Genomic DNA, 20559 nt, shown 5'->3' on the forward strand with positions numbered 1-20559 from the left:
CAAACTGCGAGCGGTGACATCAGTGAGGTTACCGGGGATCATCAGCCATGAACACCGGTGACCTTTTTCACGTCAGCTCTACATACTGCAGGAGCATTTACTGTACTCGTCTGATGAAAAGTCGGATTTCCTATGAGATGGGTGCGTAAAAATCGCATGGCACACAGACCATTTATGACGATTTTTTTTTCTCGCACCCATTGACTTGCATTGGTGAATCTCGTCCGATATATGCAATCATTTGCAGCATGCTGCTTTTTTCTCAGTCCAATCTGAGCTGAGAAAAAAATCTCAGATGAGCATTGAATAACGATAGTCAGAGTGCAGTCCAATTTTTTATCGATTTGCACTCATACTTTTTTTTACAGAGATGAGTATGAGCCTTTATTATGTTTTCTGCTTCTGGCATTGAGAAATTACATAATTTGGCAGTTCTGGTTGGAATAAGTGATGGCTTATTAATCAGATTTTCTGGATTATTAGATACTTGACTAAATCATTTTACTGTATTTAGAAAACCTTTTTATTTTAACTGTGAAACGGAGTGGTCAAAAAGTGGAATTTTTAAAAAAAACTTAGACCCTGAGTCATTGGACACCAAAGTGTTTTGTGGATATATAGTTCAGGGAATCTGGACTGCCAGCTACAATTAAAAGGGATATCGGATCAGTGGGGGTCCGACACCCAGCATTCCTATCTATTGGCTGTTTCCAGCTCCAACAGTGTACACCGTGAAAGGATCCAGAACAGCACAGCTCTGTTCACAGTGTAGTGGAAGGTTGCTGTGAAATTTTTTTTTGCTCCTGTTCATTTCAGAAGTAGCTACACGGCAGTTCTCGGCATCGTCCATTGACGGTGCTGTCCTGGCGCCATTTACTGTTTATATCTGACCATCCCCGTATATGGTAACTACTGATTGATAGGGTTGCTAAATGAGTTGATATTGATGACCTCTCCTAAAGATTCATTTCATTCTGCTGTCAAAATGACAGCAATATCCTAAAGCCAGGATGAAAAGAGATCTTCAGTAACTTCAACTACATAGTCTACAGTAAAATGCACAAATGTTGTAGTTCACAAAACGTCGTAAGCAATAGTGCATTAAGTACGGTAGTTAATATTTTCTTTCATTGCTATAAGATACACAACACAATGGTGTAAACATCTCATCTTCATGTATAACCTGTATTGAGTGGTGGCAGAACAGAACTTGTCTGCTGTTGTCGCTTTATTGTCACTTGATTAATCTCTGATTTTTGTGCAGATCTTTATTCCTGCAGCATGCTGTTTTATGATATCAAGTAGAATTCTTTTTCCTTTCTTACAGCATATTGAAAGCTATGAAGTCTGCTACATCCAGCTGTGATCTAACCATAGTACGTAATCTGAACAATGTTTAATTCAAAAATACTATTTACACATTGATGATTATATTTAGCAGTCACTAATAAAAGTATGCCACTTGTTTAATGCAGGAGACCTCCAAGTCAGAAGGCAACGTATCAATCAAAAAAGAAGCATTTTTCCCTGCACAGACCTATCTACCAGAAAAGCAGAGCATCATCCCCAGTTGTGGTATGTGTGAAATTCTGGTCCTAACTGGGCCCAGACCAACAGTACCCATTTACCAAATTAATGATTATCCTAAATTGTTATAATCTCTCCCCTCGATATTGCAATGCTGATAAGATTTAACTTATCTAAATTACTATAAAATATACGTAATATACAGTATTATATAGGGCAAACATATTCCACTGCATTAATTGTACATGGATTGCAGTCACATTCAGGGTCGGACTGGGGTGTCTGGGCCCATAGGGGGGATTGAACCTATGGGCCTACCCTACAGCTATATACAAATATCTGTAGGCCGTTATCCCTGTTATAGTGGAACATTGACTGTAAAACACAGGAGGCTCCTGCACATCTACTGCATCTATGCACATCCACCATAACTGAGATGTACAATTATGGAATTTTGCATTAAAGGGGTTCTTTCGTTAAAACAAGTTATCACCGATCCATGGGCTCTACCGGATAGGTGATCTCTTAGGTCCGACCATTAGAAACTGCACTGATCAGAAGAATGAGGAAGTTTTATCCCTGAAAGGACTCTTCTCCCCATTTTACAGTAGGTATGGAAAGTATTCAGACCTCTTTAAATTTTTCACTCTTTGTTTCATTGCAGCCATTTGGTAAATTCAAAAAAGTTCACTCCATCTAGACTGAAAAAAAAAAACAGAAATACAGAAGATTTTGCAAATTTATTAAAAAAGAAAAACTGAAATTTCACATGGTCATAAGTATTCAGACCCTTTGCTCAGTATTGAGTAGACCCTTTTGAGCTAGTACAGCCATAAGTCTTCTTAGAAATGATTCAACAAGTTTTTCACACCTGGATTTGGGGCTCCTCTGTCTTTGTTCCTTGCAGATCCTTTCCAGCTCTATCAGGTTGTATGGTGAACGTTGGTGGACAGCCATTTTCAGGTCTCTCCAGAGATGCTCAATTGCGTTTAGGTCAGGTCTCTGCCTGGGCCAGTCAAGAATGGCCACAGAGTTGTTCTGAAGCCACTCTTTTGTTATTTTAGCTGTGTACTTAGGGTCATTGTCTTGTTGAAAGGTGAACCTTCGGCCAAGTCTGAGGTCCAGAGCACTCTGGAAGAGGTTTTCTTCCAGGATATCTCTGTACTTGGCCGCATTCATGTTTCCTCCAATTGCAACTAGTGGTCCTTTCCCTGCTGCTGAAAAACACCCCCATAGCATGATGCTGCCACCACCATGTTTCACTGTTGGGATTGTATAGGGCTAGTGATGAGTAGTGCCTGGTTTTCTCCACACATACTGCATAGAATTATCACCAAACCGGTCTATCCTCATCTCATCAGACCAGAGAATCTTATTTCTCATAGTCTGGGAGTCCTTCATGTGTTTTTTTTAGCAAACTCTATGCAGACTTTCATATGTCTTGCACTGAGGAGAGGCTTCCGTCGGGCCACTCTGCCATAAAGGGCTGACTGGTGGAGGGCTGCTGTGATAGTTGACTTTATGGAACTTTCTCCCATCTCCCTACTCCATCTCTGGAGCTCAGCCACAATGATCTTGGGGTTCTTCTTTACCTCTCTCACCAAGGCTCTTCACCCACGATTGCTCAGATTAGCTGGATGGCGGGTCTAGGAAGACTTCTGGTGGTCCCAAACTTCCATTTAAGGATTATAGAGGCCAGTGTGCTCTTAGAAACCTTGAATGAGTACTGCAGAAATTCTGTTGTTATCTTGGCCAGATCTGTGCCTTGCAACAATTCTGTCTCTCAGCTCCTTAGCCAGTTCCTTTGACCTCATGATTCTCATTTGGTCTGACATACACTGTGAGCTGTAATGTCTTATATAGACAGGGGTGTGCCTTTCCAAATCAAGTCCTATCCGTTTAATTAAACACAGCTGGACTCCAATGAAGGAGTAGAACCATCTCAAGGAAATGGACAGCATGTGACTTAAATATGAGTGTCTGAGCAAAGGGTCTGAATACTTATGAGCATGTTATATTTCAGTTTTTCTTTTTTATAAAATTTTCAAAAATGTCTACATTTCTGTTTTTTTTCAGTCTAGATGGGGTGCAGAGTGTACACTAATGTGAAAAAAAATGAACTTTTTTGAATTTACCAAATGGCTGCAATGAAACAAAGAGTGAAAAATTTAAAGGGGTCTGAATACTTTCCGTACCCACTGTAAAATGCAGCGGCAGGTGGGATATTTGACCTCAACTCCATTCACTCTCTTTGGGGCTTCCAGAAATACACAAGTGCAGCCACTGAGGGAATGAATTGATCAGTGGTCAAGTTGAACATGGCACTACAGTTTAATGGGGATAAAAGCTCCACATTCTGCAGTCAAACCCCCATCAATCAATACGTTATCATTTATTCTGTGGAAAGATGATTACTTTTTTCAAAGAAGAACCCCTGTAAGGGCATTTCTGCCGCTGTGTTTCAAGTATTTAATTTTTAATGGAAATAAAGAATCTTCTCCTAATTAATATCAGAGAGGACAAATGACCACCATACACAACACGATCCACTATACCAAGACCAATACTACCACATACAGTGAAGAAATACCATCATACCATGACCAGACCACATAGTGACTGAATAATACCACATACAAGGGACAAATACAACACACCATGACCAGTCCACTTATTAACCGAATGATATCACATATTACCAGCATATAGTGACCAAATAATACCACATACAAGTGACAAATACTGCCACACCGTGACCAGACCACAAATTACCACCACATAGTGACTGAATACTGCAATACTGATCATGAATACAAACCACACTACTAACAACACTGTTATTACCACTAGTGACATTATACACAGGAGCTCTCTATATAGTGTCAGTGTACAGGTAATACAGAGGGATCACCAGTGACATTATACATAGGAGCTCTGTATACAGTGTCAGTGTACAGGTAATACAGCAATCACCAGTGACATTATGCACAGGACCTCTGTATATAGTGTCAGTATACGTGTAATAAAGTCATCATCAGTGACATTATATACAACAGCTTTGTATATAGTGTCAGTGTACAAGTAATATAGTGATCACCAGTAACATTATACACAGGAACTCTGTACACAGTATATCGTGTTTAGTGTGCGTGTCAATGTGATACACTGACTCACCAGTGATGTATGTAGTTAAAGTCCTTCAACTTCGCTTTTCTTCGTCATACAGCACAGACCGCTATCACTTCTTCCAGCCAGGACCTGTTTCTGCAAAAAATAACACACAGTCATCAAGAGCTGATCGCTTCCAGAGCACATTCCTCACTTTTTCCCCGACTTCCACACTACATCAGATGAAGAAAAAAGCGACGTAGTGCCACCCTGCGCAGTAACAGGAACCCCCCTTTTGTTCCTTCCATGGAAAACAGTTTCCTAATAAGTAAATTATATTACAGTAGTAATAATGTCCCTAATTGGACTCTAAAGAAATTATGTTCCCCACTTGTCACCATAAACTAATATAGCATGTTCCTCATTCTGGCCCCCAAACAGTAATTAAGTCCCTCATCCTGGCCCCCTTTATTTAATAATCTCGCCCAGTCTAGCACCCTTTGTAATATGCCACAGCCTGGCCCCCTATGTCCCTTGCCCAACCTGGCATCCAGATATCCATCCTACCCCCCCCCCCCCCCAGCTATCCATACTGGCCCACATATGTTGCTTGTCCTTCCCACCCCCTATATATCTGTCCTGGCCCCTTCATATATCCATCCTGGCTCCTTCAATACATCCATCCTGGCTTCCCCATATATCCATACTGGCTCCCCCATGTTTCCATCCTGGCCCCTCTATATATACTTCCTGGCTCCCCCATATATCTATCCTGGCCACTCCAGGTATCCATCCTAGCTCCCCCCATATATCCATCCTGTCCCCCCCCCCCCCCAGATATCCATCCTGGCCCTCTATATATTCATCATAGCCCTGCATATATATTAATCTTGGCTTCCCATGTGTATGCAGCATGGCCCACCATATATCCATCTTGGCCCCCATATACAGTTAGGGCCAGAAATATTTGGACAGTGACACAATTTTCGCGAGTTGGGCTCTGCATGCCACCACATTTGATTTGAAATGAAACCTCTACAACAGAATTCAAGTGCAGATTGTAACGTTTAATTTGAAGGGTTGAACAAAAATATCTGATAGAAAATGTAAGAATTGTACACATTTCTTTACAAACACTCCACATTTTAGGAGGTCAAAAGTAATTGGACAAATAAACATAACCCAAACAAAATATTTTTATTTTCAATATTTTGTTGCAAATCCTTTGGAGGCAATCACTGCCTTAAGTCTGGAACCCATGGACATCACCAAACGCTGGGTTTCCTCCTTCTTAATGCTTTGCCAGGCCTTTACAGCCGCAGCCTTCAGGTCTTGCTTGTTTGTGGATCTTTCCGTCTTAAGTCTGGATTTGAGCAAGTGAAATGCATGCTCAATTGGGTTAAGATCTGGAGATTGACTTGGCCATTGCAGAATGTTCCACTTTTTGGCACTCATGAACTCCTGGGTAGCTTTGGCTGTATGCTTGGGGTCATTGTCCATCTGTACTATGAAGCGCCGTCCAATCAACTTTGCAGCATTTGGCTGAATCTGGGCTGAAAGTATATCCCAGTACACTTCAGAATTCATCCGGCTACTCTTGTCTGCTCTTATGTCATCAATAAACACAAGTGACCCAGTGCCATTGAAAGCCATGCATGCCCATGCCATCACGTTGCCTCCACCATGTTTTACAGAGGATGTGGTGTGCCTTGGATCATGTGCCGTTCCCTTTCTTCTCCAAACTTTTTTCTTCCCATCATTCTGGTACAGGTTGATCTTTGTCTCATCTGTCCATAGAATACTTTTCCAGAACTGAGCTGGCTTCTTGAGGTGTTTTTCTGCAAATTTAACTCTGGCCTGTCTATTTTTGGTATTGATGAATGGTTTGCATCTAGATGTGAACCCTTTGTATTTACTGTCATGGAGTCTTCTCTTTACTGTTGACTTAGAGACAGATACACCTAATTCACTGAGAGTGTTCTGGACTTCAGTTGATGTTGTGAACGGGTTCTTCTTCACCAAATTAAGTATGCGGCGATCATCCACCACTGTTGTCATCCGTGGACGCCCAGGCCTTTTTGAGTTCCCAAGCTCACCAGTCAATTCCTTTTTTCTCAGAATGTACCCAACTGTTGATTTTGCTACTCCAAGCATGTCTGCTATCTCTCTGATGGATTTTTTCTTTTTTTTCAGCCTCAGGATGTTCTGCTTCACCTCAATTGAGAGTTCCTTTGACCGCATGTTGTCTGCTCACAGCAACAGCTTCCAAATGCAAAACCACACACCTGGAATCCATCCCTGACCTTTTAACTACTTCATTGATTACAGGTTAACGAGGGAGACGCCTTCAGAGTTAATTGCAGCCCTTAGAGTCCATTGTCCAATTACTTTTGGTCCCTTGAAAAAGAGGACGCTATGCATTACAGAGCTATGATTCCTAAACCCTTTCTCCAATTTGGATGTGGAAACTATCATATTGCAGCTGGGAGTGTGCACTTTCAGCCCATATTATATATATAATTGTATTTCTGAACATGTTTTTGTAAACAGCTAAAATAACAAAACTTGTGTCACTGTCCAAATATTTCTGGCCCTAACTGTATATGCATCCTGGCCCCCTATATAGCCATCTTGGCACCCCATATATATGCATCCTGACCCCTCCATCTATCCATCCTGGCCCCCCATACATATGCATCCTGACCCTTCATATATCCATTCTGGCTCCTCATATATATGACTCCCCTCATATATCTGTCTTGCCCCCCCCCCCCCATATATATGTATCCTGCCCCTCCATATATCCATCCTGGTCTCTTGTCCTGCCCACCTCATATATTCATCCTGACCCCCCCATATATATGCATCCTGACTCCCCCATATATCCATTTTGGCCCCACTGTATCCATCCGGGTCCCCCCTATATTCATCCTGTGACCTTGTCTTGGCCACATGCACAGAGAGAGAGAGAAAAAAAAAGATTCTTCTTACCTGCCTGTGCGGTGTCCTCCACTACAGGTCCAGCGCGCTCGTACTAAAATGGCCGCCGACCTAGCAGAAGCCGGCGGCTGAATGTGTGCACGTGGCGAATGACAATGATGTCATATGCCAGTGATGACAGGCGCACACTCGTCAGTGAACATAGGGATGTGCACCGTGACAGTTCAGGTAATGAACGCTGTGTGCGTGCGCCCCTGCACATACTCTGACTGCGCTTTTAAAGGGCCCATGCCTCTAAAAACTACAGACTTTTTTTTTCTTCCCCGTCTTCTCCCACGACCATCTATCTGGTTCACTGCGAGGGCTCACCGGGGATTTCCCCAATGCCCCGCCAGGCCAGTCTGTCCCTAATCACACCGATTCCTGACACATGGCAGCAAAATCTAATTTCCTTATTTCATACACAGTAGAGGCAATTCAGTTTACTTTCCATTGGGGGCAGGAACTGATGTAGATGGTAGCAATCTATGTAGCTGTGCAAAATATATTGGTGGCATATAGCAATGGATAAACTAAAAAAAAGACAATGGGTGTACACGCTGTGTGGTACACTGATTGGGAATACAGTGCAGACTACTTAACAATGCCAGATATTCTTTTATGCTCTCTGGACCATTTTCCATAAAACGTCCATAAACTATTTGCATTTGTTGCTACTGAAAAACCAAGGCCCTGCAATTGGCACAAACTGTAACAGCTGCCCATGTTAGTTAGAGGGCCTGTCACCAGGTCAGAAGTGGCCTGTTCTTGCTTCTAATTTATTGCCGCTGCTCCCCAAGTATTCTGTTTTTTTGTTTTTTTTTAATCCACCACAGGCTCTAGAGATATGGACTTTTTTATTTACTGCTAATTTTCATAATCTTACATTTATGTTAATGAATGTCCCTGATGTGCTCCATTTTGGGTAACAACTCATGAACCTCAAAGTCATTTATGAAAGTGTGACGCTGCTCCCCTGTTCAACTGCAGAATTGGTCCACCGTCAACTCACCATTATTAAGTTTTTTGTCAGTCAAGTTAGACTATGAGAACAGGAACTGTGCTCAACAGCTAATTGCCTTGTGTAATTTCATGTCTATTAGCAACATACTGTACCTTTCCAAACTTGCGGTTTATTCAGCTCATATCTATAAAAAAGAGAGTTTCACACTTTACTGTTTTCTAAGCCGAAGCGTATGACTTTCCCTTCTTTTGGATATGCTGTGCTGGCGGTGAACTTGAATCACAATATTCATACACCTAATGAAACTGCAATACATAGTGGTAGAGCTATACCTGTGCATTATTCTACTGTATATTCTATAATCTGTGCATTATTCATTTCAGATGCCTCTTTTCTATGTAATGTTGTATATAACACCTTACTACTAATTCTTCTTCCCCCAATTCATTTTGTAACAACATTTCTCATTCATTTCTTACTTGTCTGGCATTTAAGCCTACGTGCCCACCATCAGGAATAGCAGCGTTTCCAAAACTCTGTGTTCTACATTAGAAGCACAGTAGATGGGATTTATAGAAATCCCATGCCCACTGTGCTTCTATTTATTGCTGTGTAAACTCACCCTCAGTGTGGGTTTGCCAGCTGCAACATGTTCATTTTGGCAGCGGAGATGCTAGTCTGCCGATTTTGACCCATTGAATATCTTTACATGTGGTGAAAGCGCATGTACTGACAAACAAGTGCCGCAATTAGAATGCAGCGTTTTGGACGCAGGAAAACTACACTGCGTGCAAAATGCTGCTATTCCTGATCATGGGAACGTAACCTTAAGTTCTATGTATAACTGTGGGGCTATTTCTAATATTGCAAGTTATCCCTAGACAAGGGATAGGGGATTCATTACAGATTCCTGGGGTCCTGGTCACTGGGACCCCCAGCGGTTATGAGAGTGGAGTTCCAGAACCCCGGGAACAGGCTGTGGAGCCCAGTCATGCTCAGCCTACAATAGATTAATTGTCTATGGGACTGCCAGAAAAAGACGAATACTCTCTCATCCTGTACCAGTCGTAACTTGTATTGTTTAAGATTACTGTACTTGTTTTTATTATGTATACCCCTGCTCACATGTAAAGCACCATGGAAAAAATGGCGCTATAACAATAAATAATAATAATAATAATACTGAGCTCAGCTATTACCGGCAGTCCCATTGCAGAGCTGTACTGAACCCTGTTTTTGGAGTTCTGGTATCTCGTTCTTGGGTTCACTGGGGATTGTAGCAGTGGACCCCTCAGCAATTTATCTGCCATCTTATAGATAACTTACGATTTTGGGAAAACCTTCCAAAGTAGTACAGGAAGTTTGGAGATATATTGATAATTTCATAACAGAAACAGAAAATAAAAAATAGGAAAAATGAAGAACCATTGTGTTTCATGTTTTCATTTAGCCATTACTATTTTATTTGCATTCGATAGTATTATAATGTCTTTTTTATATGATCTTGTTAGATGAAGATCATTCTCAAGAAGACACAAAAGATCTCGTGCCAGCTGAAAGGCCATACTCCATTTCTCCTTTGACAAGAGATGGTGTCTCTACACCCAGTCCTGCTCAGTCTGTGCTGGAAACATCACTTGGAAGTAAACTTCGTAGGACCTTTTGTCCATCTTCTATTTACAGTGAAAATGAACAAATAGTAGGGGAATCAGCCCTCAAAAATCAAGTTATCTCCCCAGTGCTCAAGACTGAAAGTAACCACATTCTTTCATTTCAATCTCCATTTTACACACAAAAGGCCAATATTCTCCCCAACAATCATCAGTCCACTGGCAATCATGATTCTAGCCCACATAGTGATCAGTCCGAAGGTACCAACTCCAGCTCCATGGATGATGAACATCTGGAAACTTCTGAGATTGCTTTCCACGTTAAGGAGCAGCTATTAAAACATAATATTGGACAACGAGTGTTTGGTCACTATGTCTTGGGCCTCTCCCAGGGTTCAGTAAGCGAGATTCTGGCTCGTCCCAAGCCTTGGCGAAAACTTACTGTAAAAGGGAAAGAACCTTTCATTAAGATGAAGCAGTTTCTTTCAGATGAGCAGAATGTTTTGGCACTAAGAACAATTCAAGTGCGGCAAAGAGGTAAGTGATCAGTAGGAGAAATATATCCTGTATTGCAGGGTGGCGCAGTGCTACTCAGTACCTTCACACATAGCTGATGGTACAGCTACTTTCAGTTCCTATTTTAGTTCTTTATATTTTTAAAAGTCTAGCATATTGCTCAGATATGCTATTAATGTTTTATTGCTGGTGGTTAAACCTCTAGCCCTCACTGATGACAAAACTTCATAGGCCACAGCTGATACACTTTGATATTTACTTTTTAAACTTTCTCAGGGTCATTACTGTTAAATGCTCCAATCATAATAATTGAGAGTCCTCAGTGGTTGGTACCTTTTAATAGCTAACTGAAAAGATGGTAACAAATTGCAAGCTTTCGAGACTACACAGGTCTCTTCATCAGGCACAGACTAAAGCAAATTCTGAAGAATCACATATTTATACACAACACAGCTCAGAACTGTCATTATGGGAGAGTGATAAGTGATAAACAGTTGTGTCCATAAATATTGGAAAGTTCCTAGATTAGGAGTGAATGTTTTGTTGTCCTCTGATTAAGGTCTGGTTCTGTTATGATGACCCCACATGGTCTGAAGTGCAAATTCCTTAATTGATGTAAAAAGACATAAATCCATGCGACACATTCATTCCTGCACTAAGTGTGTCAAAGGTCGTCATAAGTTTATACTCCCAGATTCTCCTGTCTCTCTGAGATTTGAAGCTACCTTTCAATACAAGTAATTTCAGGTCCATTGTGCTATGATTAGGCATACAAAAATGTTTGGCCACAGGTAGATCCATTCATTTTTCTTTTATTGTATGGCGGTGAGAATTTATCCTTGTTCTCAGTATCCCAGATACCTGCTCAGTAAGGGTTACCTTACTTACTGAGCAGGTATCTGGATGGGTAGAGGGTATTCTTAAACCCCTGGTAAAGCATACACCCAGCTTCATTCAGGACACAACTGACCTATTGAATAAACTATCAGCAATAGTTCCTCTACCAGAAGGAATCATCCTGGCCACCATGGATGTGGAATCTTTGTACTCCAATATCCCACACCAGGATGGATTAAATGCCTGCAAATTCTTCCTGGAAAACACAGGGACTGATGTGGTACAGCAATGGGAAGTAAAATGGCTCCACAGTATGCAAATCTTTTCATGGCCAAGCTTGAAAGCGACTTTTTCTCCTCATGTCCCATCAGGCATCTGGCCTACTACCACTACATTGATGACATTTTAATCATCTGGACGGAGTCTGAGCCACAGCTAAAGACATTCCATGAACAGTTTAATCAATTTCATCCCATCATCAACTTCACACCCAACTACTCCTGTACTGAAATTTACTTTTTGGACACCATTATTAAGCTGCAAAACAATAAAATAGAGACATCCCTATATCAGAAGCCAATCGACCGTCCAACATACCTTAAATGGGACAGTTTCCATCCCAAACACATGAAAAAAACTCTATTGTCTACAGCCAAGCCATCAGATACAGTCGTATATGTTCCAACCCCATGGATAGGGATGAACACCTTGGTCGCCTCAGAAAGACCTTTTTGAATCAGGGCTACCATCCAAGAACAATTGAAAACCAGATCACAAGAGCCACCAGAATATCAAGGAATCACCTGCTACATTACAAAGCTAAAGAAGAAAATAACCGGGTACCTCTAGTAGTTACCTACAATCCAAATCTGGAGGTGCTAAGGGGAGCTGCACGAAAATTACAACCTTTACTACAAAAAGATGCCCGCTTACAATCCATTTTTCCAGACCCCCCTCTACTGTGTTTTAGGCAGCACCCAAATCTAAGCATCATCATTGTCAGAAGCTCCCTGTTCTCTCCAACAGCTGCAGGAACCTTTCCTTGCAACCAAAAAAATTTAAAACCTGTCCATTTATAATGACCACGGACAAGATAAAGATCCCCAATTCACATCAGGACTACAAAATACCAGGTACCTTCAGCTGCATCACATCTAATGTGGTGTACTTAATTATTTGTACTAAATGTCCAATGAGGGGTCTGTATGTTGGGGAGATCGGGCAAAAACTGAGAACAAGGATAAATTCTCACCGCCATACAATAAAAGAAAAAAGAATGGATCTTCCTGTGGCCAAACATTTTTGTATGCCTGATCATAGCACCATGGACCTGAAATTACTTGTATTGAAAGGTAGCTTCAAATCTCAGAGAGACAGGAGAATCTGGGAGTATAAGCTTATGACGACCTTTGACACACTTAATGCAAGAATGAATGTGTCGCATGGATTTATGTCTTTTTACATCAATTAAGGAATTTGCACTTCAGACCATGTGGGGTCATCATAACAGAACCAGACCCCAATCAGAGGACAACAAAACATTCCTAATCTAGGAACGATCGAATATTTATGGACACAACTGTTAATCACTTATCACTCTCCCATAATGACAGTTCTGTGCTATGTTTGTATAAATATGTGATTCTTCAGAATTTGCTTTAGTCTGTGCCTGATGAAGAGACTGGAGTAGTCTCCAAAGCTTGCAATTTGTTACCATCTTTTCAGTTAGCCATTAAAAGGTATCAACCACTGAGGACTCTCAATTCTAAATATTTTTCTATCTACTGGCTAACACGGTACCAAGATATTTATCTTTCCTGTACCAATCATAACATTAACTTATCTAAAATACATATTGGGCAATATAAGGGTAATCTATATTAAAAATGAATATGGTAAATACATGTTGTGGCACTTTCTGACTAGGGTCATGATAGCAAAATCTAGAGTGCTTGAACAATCGGTGAGTGAGGCGGGATTATTTAGGACTATGCACACCTTAAATTTGTACTGACTTTTCTTTATATTTATTTAGGAAGTATTACACCAAGAATCCGAACGCCGGAAACGGGATCAGATGATGCCATCAAAAATATTCTGGAGCAAGCAAAAAAGGAGATTCAGTCTCAGAAAGGAGGTGAGTTGCCTATCGGCTCCTAGCTTATTCTTTCACTTCCTGGCCACTCAGTTAGTATACGCTTATTGATGGATAGATATTGACATGAGCAATGCTGCCACTGAACTAGCAGGAGGGTTGATGGCTTCATATGAAGGGTTAACTAACTTACTCTATATGTCACGATCAGCTGCAGCTACAGATGCGGCCCAGCCCATAGACTCCCCCAAGCCGACCAACCTCAGAAGGTGTGGGGGCGCGCATCAAGCGGTGGATGCCACGTTGGAGTGATCGTCACGCTGCCCACTGAATCACCACTGGGCGAACCCGTTATATAGAGAAACCTTGGGGCCTTATAGCGTACATCTATACTCCCTAACAGACGGCTGGTGGGAGTGTACCCACTATTGCACACGAAGGGAGTGCCTTCACCCAGGCACCAGATCTCTACTAGTTCCCCGGGACTCATTATAAAGTGATTCGGTGACCTTTTGCCTTACCTGGGAGTTTTCGGCTCTATACACGGTCACGGACCCACTATAGTACTCGCAAGTACACAGTGGTTATTCCCACCATAGCAACATCCTGATGAAGGTCCGGTGAGGACCGAAACGTTGTTTATTTTTGCTGGACTGCATTAAAAAATCTTCAAATTAAACAAAAGTTGAGTGCCAAGTTATATATTTATATCAGCTGGGTCACTGGCGTGGCAGCCCAGGTCATTAGTTACATCAGGACACACGAGAATGTCAGAGCATCAGGGTCCATGAGGTCATCAGGACACATGCAGGACATCAGGGTACAGACAGGACATCAGGACACCTGGACCCAGGGTCACCGGCAGACATCAGACAGGAGTCGTTCGGCTCCCCGAGGAGCTGCCCCTCAGAAATTGGCTGGGTATAGCATTTGAAGTACACACCCTCACCCTGATAAAAGCAGGGGAGGTGTGGCCGCGCACGCCCTAAGTACAAACAGAAACCATTACAGCATAATCAGTGCAGGAACTGAGACTAAGGGCACCTGGCTGTGACTGCAAACACTGACCCACGTGGAAAGTCATGCACCCACTGCAAATAACCTCACAACCCGCAGACAGCTTCCAAAGTGCCAACCAGTGACTGCACATGAGGAAGGTATGCAGCAGGGCAAAGACCTAAACACCCATGTACGGCTGCGCAGCAGAGCAGGGAACTGAGAAGGCTCCATCCAGGTAACAGCCAATAGTATCCCAGCTCAAATTAGGGGGGAAAGAGTAAAGGGTTAAAGCAAACATATGCATTGTCATGCCGAAAACCATAAACAGAAAGAACGGCATGACACTATACATATAAAGCAGTCTCATCAACTCCAATCACTCTTAAGACGGTAGCTAGAGTTTGGTCACTAGCACAGAATATATTGAGGGGCTCAAAAACGCCAGTGGTGGTGTTTAGGGTCCTACTTTGTTTGTTTTTTTTGGTTCCTATACGTACAGCGCTGTCACATGGTGCGTGCACAGTTTAGAAAAGTGCCAATGTCCCTAGACTTTTCAAAATTGGAAGGGGGCGTCTTGGGGACCTCTGATTTAACTATACCCCTGACAAAAGCATATTCTCTTCTCCAGTCAACTCTTAATAAGAAGAGTTAAGAGTTAAGTTCTTGCTAAGTCTTTGGCGATTGGTCTAGATCAGAGGTCCCCAACTCCAGTCCTCAAGGCCCACCAACAGGTCATGTTTTCAGGATTTCCTTTGCATTGCACAGGTGATGCAATTATTATCTGGGCAAGACTAAGGAAATCCTGAAAACATGACCTGTTGGTGGGCCTTGAGGACTGGAGTTGGGGACCTCTGGTCTAGATGATGTCCAAATTTGACAGCACATGTATTTCAAAGACTGGATCTATGATATGACTCTTAATATGATGCTGCTTTATACCATCGCTCTTTTGTTTTCCAGTCATCTCTTGTCAAGTCTTATGATAAGGCTTATGTGAAATGGGTGGTGGATACATTTATTCCTCAGTGGTGAATGCCAGAGACTCTTTGATCCAGACAAAGTTTCTAAGCACAGTGTACTACTATACCCCGGATAGGTTGAGGAGGTTTGGGATGGTTCTGGATGGTTTGTGTTTTTATTGTCAAACAAAGATGAACTTTTTCTACACTCAATTTGGTCCTGCCCAAAAATTCTTCCATTCTGGTCTGAGCCACTTCTGTTTCTTATGAGCACTTTGAATTCCCTAGGGTGTTGTCACCTAAAGTGTGCCTGCTTGGTATTATAGATGAGCTCATTGATGAGTCCTACCATAGACTCTTTTTTAGAATTTAGTTTTTCTGTGCTAGAAAATTAATTGTAATTGCATGGAAATCCACGGAAGTCACCAGTATTCTCCACTGGCTGCAATTAATAAATATATTCCACTATATAAAGTCTATAGATGGGCGGACACCTGGATGTTCAGGTCTGGCGAGTTCGGCCGAACAGTTACAAAAAGTTTGGGTTTGAGTACCAGAACAGTAACCGAACCCGGTCCCCATTCACTTGAATGGGGGGCCCGAATATCTAGTGTTTGCCATGCTATTATTTACATGACAGCGCGGCAAACACCGCTTCTGATTGGCGGTGTAATCATCCCTGCCGGTCAGAGAGCCGCGGTTCCCACTCTGTCAAAGACAGCGTGAGCTCTCAGCTGTGATCGAAAGTATACGGTTTACCTCCGGTGACTTGTGTCAGCGGATGGGACTACAGCTCCCATCATCTGACATCTGCTACCATTCATAACAGCGAAAGCAGGAGCGGCTTATGGGTATATTCATTAGCCGGCTCCTGCACTGTAACTAAATACCATTAAAAAAAAATTGGCATGGGTTCCCCTGTATTTTTGATAACCAGCCAGGCAAAACTCACAGCTGGGGGCTGCAACCCTCAGCTGTCAGCTTCAACAAGGCTCGTTATCAAGAATAGAGGGGTCCCCACTTTGTATTTTTTAATTATTTAAATAATTTAAAAAAACAGCATGGGGTCCCCCTCATTTTTGACAACCAGCCTTGCTAAAGCAGACAGCTGGGGGTTGGTATTCTCAGGCTGGTAAGGGGCCATGAATATTGGCCTCCCCAGCCTAAAAATAGCAGCCCTCAGCTGCCCAGAAAAGGCACATCTATTAGATTCACCTCTATATGTCAGAAAAGAAGTGCATATGTAAAAATGAAGACTGGCGGGCACCACTACATGGGATCTCCCATCACATGCCACAAGTGCATATATATAGAAAAACAGAGAAAAAGGAGGCATGTACAAAGTGGGGATCACCACATTCTAGATCATACAAATGTAATAAGTTTTATTAAAGACAAAAAGCACAAAACACTGCAAGAAAACTTTAGAAACACATAAAACAACCATAAACATGGTAAGTACAAAGACTCATAATGGGGTCTATAACCCTGGTTCAGAAAACACCCCCAAATACAATAACGTGTTCAACACCAGTATAATACACTGAATATAAATACACTATGCAGTCCCAAAGGCAAAGATAGTAAAATATGCAGACCTAGACTTACATGTAAGCAAAGAGTACCCAGTCCAATGTACCCACATGAGGAATGTAAGCACAAGGGTAACCCCCAGTAAATCCTAGGGATACAGGTCCGGTATAGGAGCACAGAAAATCTATCATACCAAGATGGAAAAATACAAGGATATATACCCTGTACAAGGCTAGGCCCCAGTCCCTATAGGGTGTCAAGGGATGCTGAAGGACAAGCAAGGAGGGTGGAGAACCAGGGCATAAAACCGCCCAACGCGTGTCGCCAGGGAATCTGGCTTCCTCAGGGGCAATGAATGCAGTGAAAGTGCCCGCATTATAAATATCTATTAATTATGTGAGGCTAGGGACAGCTGGTACCTGATATCATGATGGTAGTTCCTTTAGGGGTCTAGTTTTCGGTGCTGGCCGGAAGGGGCCGGAAGTGGTAAAGGACGCTGGCGTCTGCGCAGTGCAGTGGAACTCCTGAGATAAGAGGTTCCCTAAGTGCGGACTGCCCGCGAGTGCGCATGCACCAATCGGCGATAAAGGACGCCGGCGTGTGCGCGGTGCAGCAAAGTTACAGAAGGGGGAAAGATTTCCTAAGTGCGGACTGCTGGCAAGTGCGCATGCGCCAATCGGCGCCTGCGCACTAAATACCAAAACATAGTAAGTCCGCATAAAGACTCTCGGCCGAGAGTGAAGAAGAAAGAGACCCCTAATGGACACAATAGAATAGGGGTAACAAAATAGGCTGTGTGTAGTGCATGCCCTACACGCATGATATCAGGTACCAGCTGTCCCTAGCCTCACATAATTAATAGATATTTATAATGCGGGCACTTTCACTGCATTCATTGCCCCTGAGGAAGCCAGATTCCCTGGCGACACGCGTTGGGCGGTTTTATGCCCTGGTTCTCCACCCTCCTTGCTTGTCCTTCAGCATCCCTTGACACCCTATAGGGACTGGGGCCTAGCCTTGTACAGGGTATATATCCTTATATTTTTCCATCTTGGTATGATAGATTTTCTGTGCTCCTATACCGGACCTGTATCCCTAGGATTTACTGGGGGTTACCCTTGTGCTTACATTCCTCATGTGGGTACATTGGACTGGGTACTCTTTGCTTACATGTAAGTATAGGTCTGCATATTTTACTATCTTTGCCTTTGGGACTGCATAGTGTATTTATATTCAGTGTATTATACTGGTGTTGAACACGTTATTGTATTTGGGGGTGTTTTCTGAACCAGGGTTATAGACCCCATTATGGGTCTTTGTACTTACCATGTTTATGGTTGTTTTATGTGTTTTTAAAGTTTTCTTGCAGTGTTTTGTGCTTTTTGTCTTTAATAAAACTTATTACATTTGTATGATCTAGAATTTGGTGATCCCCACTTTGTACATGCCTCCTTTTTCTCTGTTTTTCTAAAAGAAGTGCATATGCAACAAAACTCTGAGGGACTGTGCACACCTTGCAGATTTGGCTGCGGATCCGCAGCGGATTTGATGCTGCCGATCGCAGCAGTTTTCCATGTGTTGTACACTTATGGAAAACCAAATCCGCAGTGCACATGCTGCAGAAAATACCGCGCGGAAATGCATGTCAATTCTTTGTGCGGATTCTGCAGCATTTTACACCTGTTCCACAATTGGAATCCGCAGGTGTGAAAACGCATGTGAAATCCTCACAAAAAACGCGGTAAATCCGCAGGTAAAACGCAGGGCGTTTTACCTGTGGATTTTTCAGAATCTGCGCAGAAAAATCCACACACGAATCTGCAACATGTGCACATACTCTCATACAGCCCGGACTGCTCCTCTGTGGCACAGTGGTCTCACTCAAAGGTACAGAGTCCACTGCTACTCCACCAGTTTTTATTCCCCATTCACATCCTCTTCAAATATAGTCACAGAATAATGATTGAGTTATTAATTTCTAGTGTATTCATTATTTACGAGGACTTTGTGCTGAAAAGTCGATGATTAGCTTCACAGAACTTCAAATGCAAAACTGCATACAAATCTGCTGCTGTACATATCTTATTTTTGTCCAGGGTAAAAACTCAGCATTGAACAATGATTGCTGTATGGTGGTGCAGTTTTTCATTGACTGGTTTCATCACATCAGTTCTGCTGTTAGTGTGATTTCAGAGTCTATTAGCAAATATGGAGAAAAAGAACATGACGAACAGCTTCACAGGAGCGCCAAGCTGGTGTTAGGGGTTGTTAAAACGGAAGATACGCTGCAGCCCCAGCCGGATGCCTCGCAAGAGGATCAAACAAGAAGGGACAAAAAACGGTCATAGGAGCGCATGCAAGATGGTGAGTTGATATAAAATCTTCATTTATTATTTTCCACTATGCGTTTCAACGGAATAGCTCCGTGTTCCTCAGCTGGCAGTTCCTGAGGAAGACGGAGCTATTCCGTTGAAACGCATTGTGGAAACTAATAAATTAAGATTTTATATAAACTCACTGTCTCGCATGCGCTCCTATGACCATTTTTTTGTCCCTTCCTATTAGCAAATATGGGCAGCATTGGTGTTAACCCCTTAACGACCGCCGATACGCCTTTTAACGGCGGCAGTTAAGGGTACTTAAACCACAGCTGTGGAAAAAGTGAATAGCGCCCCCCAGAGTCGGATTTTCTCTGGGGTCTCGGTTGCCGGGGGTAGCCAAGACCCCAGAGAACATGATTAGGGATTTTTTTACCGACCCCTGGGTTGCGATCGCCGGTAATTAACCGTTTACCGGCGGTCGCAAAAAAAAAGCGATTTCCCATTTAATTTCTCTGTCCTCCGATGTGATCGCACATCAGAGGACAGAGAAATGGGGTCCCCGATAGCCCCCCCAATACTCACCTGTCTCCCCCGGTGCTCCTCTTGGCTCCCGATGGGTGCTGCCATCTTGTTCCGCCCAAAAAATGGCGGGCGCATGCGCAGTGCGCCCACCGGCCAGCACCGGGAAGATCTTTGGGGTCTCGGCTGCCAGGGGTAGCCGAGACCCCAAAGAACATGATCGGGGTCGGTTTTTACCAACCCCTGTTTTGCGATCGCCGGTAATTAACTGTTTACCGGCGGCCGCAAAAAAAAAAAAGCTATGTGTCATTCTCTGTCCTCTGATGTGATCGCACATCAGAGGACAGAGAAATAGGGGGACTCGGGGACCCTGTTATACTTACCGGTGTCCCTGGGTCCTCCTGCGTCCCCTCCTGCCCGCCGGCTTCTTCATCCGGTAAGAAAATGGCGGGCGCATGTGCATGTGCCCGCCATGATCTGCTGGCTGGCAGCTAGAGGAGTTGGGGCTAAAGTTAGGGTTAGGGTTGGGGCTAAATGTAGGGTTAGGGTTGGGGCTAAATTTAGGGTTAGGGTTAGGCTTCTTTCACACTTG

The 20559-nt window shown here is 42.9% G+C and overlaps 1 protein-coding gene across 2 annotated transcripts in view; it reads left to right on the forward strand.

Annotated features, from left to right (window-relative positions):
- The window catches only part of CUX2 (cut like homeobox 2), a 739268-nt gene that overhangs the window by 686392 nt on the left and 32317 nt on the right, over window positions 1-20559 (forward strand). For both annotated transcript variants that reach the window (XM_069754866.1, XM_069754872.1), the window contains 4 exons: window positions 1328-1376; window positions 1476-1575; window positions 10090-10725; window positions 13577-13678. In XM_069754866.1, the coding sequence (XP_069610967.1) occupies window positions 1328-1376; window positions 1476-1575; window positions 10090-10725; window positions 13577-13678 (887 nt within the window). The remainder of the gene's footprint in view (window positions 1-1327; window positions 1377-1475; window positions 1576-10089; window positions 10726-13576; window positions 13679-20559) is intronic.

This window comes from Ranitomeya imitator, chromosome 1, assembly GCF_032444005.1.
Source record: "Ranitomeya imitator isolate aRanImi1 chromosome 1, aRanImi1.pri, whole genome shotgun sequence".
NCBI classification, from domain to species: Eukaryota; Metazoa; Chordata; class Amphibia; order Anura; family Dendrobatidae; genus Ranitomeya; species Ranitomeya imitator.